The 9,566-nt window shown below is 42.1% G+C and overlaps 1 protein-coding gene across 6 annotated transcripts in view; it reads left to right on the top strand.

The window, feature by feature from the left end:
• The first annotated feature begins 2,954 nt into the window (after window positions 1–2,954).
• Window positions 2,955–9,566, top strand: part of slit2 (slit homolog 2 (Drosophila)) — a 113,270-nt gene continuing 106,658 nt past the window's right edge. For all 6 annotated transcript variants that reach the window (XM_028443599.1, XM_028443580.1, XM_028443590.1 and 3 more), the window contains exons 1-3: window positions 2,955–3,643; window positions 4,384–4,455; window positions 6,363–6,434. In XM_028443599.1, the coding sequence (XP_028299400.1) occupies window positions 3,432–3,643; window positions 4,384–4,455; window positions 6,363–6,434 (356 nt within the window). In that variant the 5' untranslated portion in view covers window positions 2,955–3,431. The remainder of the gene's footprint in view (window positions 3,644–4,383; window positions 4,456–6,362; window positions 6,435–9,566) is intronic.

Below are 9,566 nucleotides of genomic sequence, written 5' to 3'. Positions count from 1 at the left end.
AACTTATTTCGACTGTTCATCCAAAACACAATCTTTTGGCTAGTAAATAAGTAAGTTTTTAAGTAGGGAAAAAGTAATTTGACCTAATAATAATAGTAGAATGTAAACTGGGATAGGCTCAGGCCCCTAACCCCTAATTAATCTTTTAAACATGTATAGAGATTGATGGTTTCTCCAAGTCCTAAGCTTAAACATGTCACTCCAGCATTTGCAGAAGTATTAGAACTATGGTGGAGACATTGTTGGATTCAATGGGTCTAACATACGGCCACAGAGATAGTCAAGAAAGCTAGAGTCAAAGCAAAGTGGCAACCAAAACAGGTTTTTTATTTTGAAATGCATAGCACGGTCTCCAGGTGTGGGGAAGGCCGAGACTGGGAGGTTGTGCCAAAATAAATGGAGACAAACCAAGCAAAACACAGCTTAAATGAAGGCTCTGTTATCATTTCAAATTGAACAAAAGAAACCCCAAAGGGGCACTAACTACAGCAATAGTGTGTCTAGACAAAAAATTACTCAACTAACTGTTTAGATTTACAGAGCATTACCTGTCATCCAGCGTCCGTACCACATTTTAAAGTGAAGCTTTTAGTTTTGTATAAGCCTGAACAGCACCAGAGGGCAGAACAGGCCCAAAGCCAGAGAGAGACCACTGAATTTAGGGAGCCTGGCTCCTTCAATGAGGCAGAGTTTACAGTAGATTACTGCTTGTTGTTATTGAGAGCTAGAATATCAGAGCTAAAATAAATTGTTTTTATTGTTAACTTTGAGCACAATTCCTTCTTTATAGAGGGTTTTCACGGCGCGTCATCAACCGCATCATCAACCCGGAAGTCCCCATTTTGAAGAAAAGCAGCAGGTTCACAAACACAAGCAAATCCCAAATTTTGAGAGAAATTGGTGAACTATTGTCGTGTTTTTGGCTGTACTAATCGGTCAGACTGTGAAAACTGTGACGTTTATAGACTGAAAAAAGTTATAACAAATCAGTGTGAACAATGTCTGCATTTTACAGTCAGTAGTTCTACATCAGGAGAGCAGTGACATGAGACTAGCTCACCGCTGTTGCACCAGTTGTTATTGGTGTATATGCAAACACCGCCGCCCTCATCTCCCATTTTGCATTTAAATCCAGCTTCAGGGAGTCCAGTTTGTTCTCCATGGAGCAGACATTAGAAAGCAGGATGGAAGGAAGCGGCGTTCTCTGAGGATTAGCTTTTAGCTTGGTTGTTAGCCCCGCTTCTGCTTCCAATCACACGGCTTTCGTCTCCTCTGCTGGGGGACACCGCTGGTACGAGGCTCCACGCCTTCGCAGGCCTCTGGATGTAGCCAGCGTAGCAGTGTAGTCAAGTTGCATCTAATGGACTATAACTGGTGGTCGTATACTATTTTACAGTGACTACGCTGCAGATTCACTGTGAAATTACTAGAACTGACTGAGTTATCTGCCGATATATATCTGTTGCTAACGCGAGCCTCTGCAGTCACAGCCGACCTCCAAACTTCTATAAGATTGAAGGTCTTCTGCTGTGTATGGGCTTGGTAAAATCCAGATAGTTGATGAGATCATGATATATAATAGACGGAAGACTCTCCAGGTCGTCATTGATCCAAGACGAGGGAGCCGTCTCATATGGATCTGCACCACCAATAAACCGTATTCTTTCCAAATATTGTGCCCTTTCCTGCGTACCAAGTCCTACCCTGTATGCTTTTGCATCTATTCAGCATTTTGAGGAGCTTTTCTGGGATTTATACATCACAGAGTACACCTCTGTGAGCCTCCAACATGTAGTGTCAACAACCACTTACCTCCAACATGGCCGAGCATCTGGGTTACTGCCCAGAAAGTGACGTCAGTGAAAACCCTGATGGTCGGTCTTTGTTGACACAATATTGTCCGTCAAATATTGTAACTGAATGGATTTAAGGGATTGATTTCATTTGCGGGTTAATTTTAGAAAATTGCATCTCTCCTTGCCAAGTGTAGTTATTGTAAAGACTTGTTTTCATTTAAAAAAAAAAAAAAAAAAGTCCTCTGTTGGCCAAAAAGTGATCTAGCTCTTACATTGACAGGCAATTTTTCCTTAAGAGGGCTTAATGTCACTCTGAGAGAAATATTACAGTATTTAGGTCTCATCATGTCATTCATTCATTAATGACAGTTATTAAGGTTCTTAAAAAATTTTTTATGGCAACTACATTTGAGGTTGCAACAACTTTGGAAAGCTATTAAGACCATTTCATGCATTATAAGAAAATAAATTCAAAGTGCTGCTAAATGGTAAAAATCAGCTTTTGGCACAACACTGAAAACAGCAGATGACATTGCAGCAGGAAGGACGAGTGCAGGGATGGGCCACTCTATCACAGCGGGGGCCACAAATGTATTTTTGGAATTCATTATGTGTGTGTTTTTGTGTAGTTGTGTATCATGTTGGGCTTCATATTCCTTCCAACCTCTTGAATTACAATTTTTGGGGATTTGCTTTGGGACTGAGGGCCACCTGTGGCCCCTGGGCTGCCAGTTACCCATGTCTGCACTAGTGTCTACCTCTGAGGTGGTTACTGTTACTGTCTGACCACCACAGACCAGTGGGGAAACCTGCTGCTGCTGCTGCTGCCAGAGCCCGAGGGGGTGGACGCAATGCGCGCGCCTGAGTGTGTGTGTGTGTGTGTGTGAGAGAGAGAGAGAGAGAGAGAGAGAGAGACGTGCCCCCTTCTCCCTCCATGTCTATCACACACTTGGAAGCAGAGCTTTGAAGCACACACACAGAGCACAGTTGGATTATTGCGCACAGGTCTTCCATAGTTTCCTCCTCTCCCATCTATCAGCGACAGCTTTCTCATTGATCGCTAATCAATACCCTGACAGGATCAATATTCCCAGTATCTCTCCGCCTTTGCTTGTGACCTCTGCTGAGCTTCCTTTTTTTTTTTTTTTTTTTTGGAGAAGCGGACGCAGCCGCAGCTTCCACCGTGCGTTAAAACCCAGCGCACCTTTCACCTGGAGTCTGCGCGTAATACGTTCCTTTGGGTCACATCGGAGTGTTTGACTGGCTTGGTTCTGCGTAGCAAGAAACCTTCTGTTTGATTTGGGCACCGCATGCCGTGGACATGTGGAAGTTTGCGCCGCTGTAGCGCAGCCACAGAGCCGGCACACCACCACCACCACAGTGACCTCCGCTGTCCCGGCCAAGGAGGACCAGACTCCAGCCTCTGATTCTTCACACACTGAAGGACCCAAATGTGAACTCGGAACCAGCGTTTTCAGGAAAGCGCGTCTGGAAACAAGGAGGAGGGTGAATAGGAGGAGGACGCATCCCGGGACGTGCTGCAGTTTGCTGAGCTCCTCTGGAGGGTTCTGGGTTTGATTCTCTAGTATTTTCCCTGCGGGTCTTGTATTGGGCCCCCACACACTTGCCGCAGTGATGGTGGGAGCTCGGTGTCTCGGTTGCCCCGGCCGCTCACCACCAGTGATTGTGTTGGGGCTGCTGGTGGTTGTACTGGTGCTGGTCGTGTCCAGCGGAGCTGACGGACAGCCGTGCCCGGCGCAGTGCTCCTGCAGCGGGACCACCGTGGACTGTCACGGCCAAGGGCTGCGCAGCGTGCCCAGGAACATACCCCGCAACACGGAGAGACTGTGAGTATTTTATATTTACAATAAAAGCTGACGTTTCACATAAAGAAATTAAATTTAATTAAATAAAAACCTTCTTCTTAAATGGTTGTAACACTAGAAAAACTACTTAATGTATTTATTTAAATAGTTTAACGACACCAGTTGTATTGTTTAGGCATTTTATTCCTAATTCCATATTAAAACCTGTGGTTTAGAGAGATTTATTAAATTGACGGTTGAATATGAAACCTAAATCAAACAGTGATCATTTTAAACAGGATTCACAAAGTCTGTATTAAGAGTTTCTCCATGAGTTACTTATTATCGCATTGTGTAAAATGAATTATGCCAAAACTCAAACTAACGCGTTGCAGCAGCTGATAATTTATTAGGCCTAATGAAGGATTAGGTTCCACCACAAGCAGGAGAAACTGTTAATGAGAGGACATGTTGGAGCTACAGTTCCAGACTATATGCGGTTGTTCTCGGTGTCACTGAGCTCAGCCTCCGTAGACCGCATCGGTTTGTCTGGAGACCAGCAAGTTAATCAAAAACGGATTTGGACAAGTGGGCTTTGAGTTTAACAGGCAGTGTTTTATCAGGTAGGTCCCTTTGATTCTCAGTGCTACACTGCAGCTCCTCCACTGCAAAATGCGCAATTGTTGCACACCAAAGTTTCTGCACACCTGTCTTTGATTTATGAAACCGTCCTTAATTATTTATATCCATTTGATCTGATTCTGATCTCTGTTTCTGCACAGGGACCTGAATGCAAACAACCTGACTAAAGTCACCAAGGCGGATTTTGCAGGACTTCGGCATCTGCGAGTGCTGTAAGTAATTCTTCACGTTTTCACACACTTCTCCCACTGTTTAGCAAACAATATTCTTAGACACGGTTGTGTCAAGTTGCAACCCAAAGGTTAGAGTAGGTTCAGCGATTTATACGACACTAAAACTGCTTTTGGTCACATGGTATCTTATAGTTGGGCCCCTTTGGGTCCTCCGGAGCTGCAGCAATCACTCTGTATCCAGCAGTGGGAGGTTATGGTCTTCCTGATCCTGTATGAGTCTAAACGCCATAGCGGTGGCACCTGTTAATGCTGTTGCGTTAATCTGCCAGTGGAAGTGTCAGGAGGGGCTTATTTTAACCACCGGGCCCTGGGGCCCATGTGCTGGAGTGATTAACGCGCTGGCGAGGAAGTGATGGAGGGCAGAGAGGGAAAGAGATAGCGGTCATTAGGTGTAACCGCGGAGGGAGGAATGTTTGCTGCTGGAAGGGAAGGGGAGTCATGTAAGAACAGGTTCACTTACCTGGGATGGATCCAGGTTCTAGGCAGCCCCCCACTACCAGTCTGTGTGTGTGTGTGTGTGTGTGTGTGTGTGTGTGTGTGTGTGTGTGTGTGTGTGTGTGTGTGCTTCTCAGAGGGCTGAACGTGAATACACATTGTTGGAATTCCTCCAGAGATTATTTCCTTAATTGGGAGTGTGTTTCTAAATGCCTGTTTGTGTGTTCACTTCTAGCTGTTTCCTGTGTGTGTTCGCCCTTTTCACCTTCAGCTCCTGGTATGACAAGTTAAATCTGCAGGATGAAAAATGGTTGAACATTTGAACTAATATCCTTCAAATTTCCTAGAGGCGAATAAAGCCTCGTGAGGCGTTCTGGGCAACTGGGTATAGTTTTAGTTCTAAATGTCTCAATACAGGAACATTTTAGAAAGAACAAAATCATGCAACAGATGATTAAAAAAAATAAAATAAAGTGATTTGATGTCTCCGGTTTTAGTTTCAGTTTAAAATGTAAGCTTCACAAATTGCACACAAAGTTGGTTGTTGATGTTCCAGGTTTATCATAGTCACATGTGTCAAACTCAAGGCCTAGGGGCCAAATCCCATAATTAAAAATGCCAGAATAAACATGAATCATTGTGCAATTTAACCCAAAACTTCAGTTGTGGATATCTCAATCCCTTCAAAGTCATACATTCAATAAAAGCCCACAGTATTTTTCAGGAGCTTACTATTTTCTGATGCCTGTATAACTGAACGCAATCACAAATTATTGAAATTTTTCTAAAATCATGCAATTTCTCACAAACAATCCCATAAAATTGGCAAAGATTGTCACAAAATCAATACATTTTGAATTGGTGATCCTGCAGGGACTGATATCTGACACGTGCAAACTAGGGCACAATAATGTTGAAATTGGTCTATTTCTCCACCTAAAATTTGTGGTCCAGTTGAGATCAAACTACTCCATATTTGGCCCCTGAGAGAAAAGGACTTTGACAGCCCTGGTGTAAGTGAATGAGGAGTCACTGTCATGTGGCGAGTGAATTGGATGATAGATGAGTCGCTGTCCAGGTGATGGGATTGTTTTGAACTCAATTCTGTGGCTCTATCGACTCTATGCTGATTGTCTTCTCACTCCTCTCCTATTTCATCACTTTTCATCTCCATTGACCTGTTTTTCTTCTTTTCTCACCGTCACTGACACCTACTGCTCCATCTCTCTTTCTGTCTTGATGCTTCCCTGTCAGTCACTTTTACTCCCTCCTGTCCTTCTCTCCCTCTTCTCTCATTTGTCTGCGGTCATATACACTCACTGTTCTCCATTTTTTCTTGTCCTCTTGTGGATATCGCCAAACAAATCCTTCTGTCAGCTCTCACTCCGTCTTTACTGTTTTTCTGTTTAGTTTTCCTTGTCTTATATCCTCTTGCTCTTTCTCATCTTCAGACAGTTAATGGAGAACAAAATCACAACAATTGAGAGAGGAGCCTTCCAGGACCTGAAAGAGCTGGAGAGACTGTGAGTACTGGTTTTGTCTTTGATAAACACATAAAGAGCAAAAACTTTTCACACAGTATAACAAAAATCCCAAATAACTGAAAATATACGATTGTAGCTGTGTTTCCATTACAGATTTTTGCAAAATAAAAGCAATATTGCTAAGTAGTGTGTGTGAAAGCAGCAGCAGCCAGAAACTCAACGTTCGCACGGGGAGAACTTGAAAACGCAACACACAAGCTGTGTTTCCAATACCCTTGGAAATGCACCAAATCAAAATAGCGCAATAAAAACTGGTAATGAAAACACCTACATTAAAAATAAATAAAGAAAATAAACACTCCAATATTGAAATGTGTCACAAAAGCGCCATGGAAACACTTTTTATGCAAATACACGTCACAGCATGTGACGTACATGGTCACATGACCACTTCTTTCCGAGAAAACATGGTGCGGTACGTGTAAACAGAAGAGGAGACTAGCACATTTCTTAGCATTATATTTAAAATGATTACTGACACATTAGACAGTAAACAACAAAGGAATACAGAGTGTTATAAGGAGGTCTTCCTGCAGCGAAGTTCGCAGAATGAGATTTCACAGGAGTTGTGAAGCTTCTGCCCAAAACAACGTTCAAAGCGCAATTATACATTTAGAAACATTGCTTTTATTTTTGCAAAAATTTGTAATGGAAACCCAGCTAGAGAGATTCTAGGAATGTTCCCTGCGAGACCACCACTGCTGCTGCTATGTTACGTTTTATGTTATAGTGCTGCATCAGTCTTTCACTCTCAGCTTGAGGATTGTTTTTTGGGCTCTTGAATGTGCCTGCTCTCCCCCTAGTGCATGGGGATACTCAGATTTCCTCCCGCAGTCCAAAAAGCTGTTACTCTGATTGTGGTCTTTAAATTGACATGAGGTGTGTGTGTGTGTCTGCATGATTCCAGTTCAGGATGTATCCTATAGTTATTTTCAGATTTGTTAAACCTTTTAGCGACCCATCATCATTTGCATTGAAGTAATACAAAGCTGTCACTGTACTCTTACTTAGAAGTCATGTCATATTTATTGGTCTTCGTGTATCTTCATCTTGATTTAACTCGGCCTGCTACCAGTTCAAGAGGAAAGTTTTAAAGTTGAGTCGCATAGCTTAGTGAATCCAAAGCAGCCAAATACTGCAACGGAACCATCCAGAAATCACAGAGAGCCAGCGTTTAACCCCCAGGCTGTCATGGCATGATTACATGTTGGCAGCGTGTGCTTTGTGTTGGCCAGAAAAGAGCAAGACTGAAGATGTAGAACTGATGAGTACAGGAGCCTGTGCTGTTAACTTCTGTCATAGAAGGGTCAGACTGCTGTTGGTAATGCACTTCAGTTGTTTGAGAAAACACATGGAAATGTTTCTGTTTTTAAAAGAAAATTATTATTCAAGTCCACATGTACTGTAAATGGTCCTTGAATGCATTTTTTTCTGCATACTATTTTTTTGAACTGCCATTTACTTCTACATTTTAAAAACATGGATGTATGGTTTACTAGAGATTCTCATTTATCTATAAGCACATATTTATGAAAATGTGTCCATCTTCTTGTGTTTTCATTGTGATGAGGTGTCAATCCATCCAAGTTTCATTCCACCTTCTCTGGATAGACTTACAGGGGCTTTAACAGTTCATATAAATACCATCCTAATGTTCCTAGTATATATTTAAAGGGATTATTGGCCGATGAGCGGCCAAAAATAAGGTATGAGAAAATCTCCTGGTACATATTCAACGTAATGTCCAAGTAATGAAGATGTGCTTGTATAAGTGCACGAGTAGGTTTATTTTTGCATCTGTGTGTCCTGACTGACAGTTGGTGACACAGTGGAATGTTGCAGAGTGTGTGCCTGCTTGGTGAGAAGCTTTTAATTAAAGATGAATAAAACTGCTTTAGGCACGTTTAGAAAGGCAGACAGGCCTGCAAATTCAGAGGAAGACCAGGGATGTGGGGATGGTTCCAGTGTTCATTTTGACAGCACATTTTGATTTAGTTTTAGTCATAGTCCTGTGACTAAAATGCAACTATAACTATTTCAGTTTAGTCTAGTTTTAGATAACTAAATGACATTACAATTTTAAACTAAAATTACCAACCAGTTACAGATTTAGTCGACTAAAATATGAGGTATTGTATGGTATTAATGTTTCTAAATACACACAGACAGATTTGATGTGATCAATGCTTTTGACACTTTTGGATCACTTACCGGCTTGTCCCACCTTCCACTCAACAAAACTAAATTTAATTGGATTCTTTCCATTAAGAAACTTAGCTCTGATTGAATTTGTATATAAAGAAAATGTCTTTTTTTAATTTTGATATAATTTTTGTTTACATGTATTTTTTAAAAATTATTCATAGACTCCTAATTTAACTTTAAAAAAAAAGATGACAAAAACTATGATTTTTTTTTTTTTTTTTTTAGTCAACAAAATTACTACCTGATGGTTGTTTGGTTAATATTAATATGAAATAGTTCCTTGATTTCTCAGCCGATCTCCTCTGTCTTGCCTCATTTTTCTCCGCTCTCTGCTGCACTATATGCACTGTAGCTGCTCTTTGTTGACTTGGTGAGGATCACTGTTGTCCTCATGCAAGCAATAGGTTCTGCCCAGCTAAGCATTTCTTTAAACTGTTTATTTATGGATTCTCCGATTACAAAACCAAAGTACGAAGTGGAATTCTTCTTTTGAGCGCGTGTGGGAAACTGGATTTCTTCATATTTGGAGTGGGAGTCTTAACTATCTGTTGTCAAACTACGTTCTATTGTTGCATTTTAAACAGCTTTGATGGTGCCTAACTTGGTGACATTACATAGCTGTCCTCTGTTTGTCCTCATGAGTGTTCAACTGTAATTCACGTCCCTGGCGTGGCATGTTCACAGACACAAAGATGGAGCCAGTTGTCAATGCCCCCCCACCGCTGTCAGACAAAGGCATGTCTCCGGAGTCTGAAGTCTGGGGGGCTCATTTCAAAGGCCTTCATCCTCTTGAGGGCTGGAGGGGGACCTCCTGGGCACCGCTGCCCAGAGGAGAGGGCTCTAAGCTGGGCTGACGGATCCACAGTGACTGCCCCCCACAGGGGGAGAAAACGGTCCCCCCATCTC

This window comes from Gouania willdenowi, chromosome 1 (assembly GCF_900634775.1).
Source record: "Gouania willdenowi chromosome 1, fGouWil2.1, whole genome shotgun sequence".
In the NCBI taxonomy this organism is placed as follows: domain Eukaryota; kingdom Metazoa; phylum Chordata; class Actinopteri; order Blenniiformes; family Gobiesocidae; genus Gouania; species Gouania willdenowi.
The sequence above is the reverse complement of the archived record's forward strand: the minus strand, read 5'-3'. Positions and strand labels throughout refer to the sequence as shown.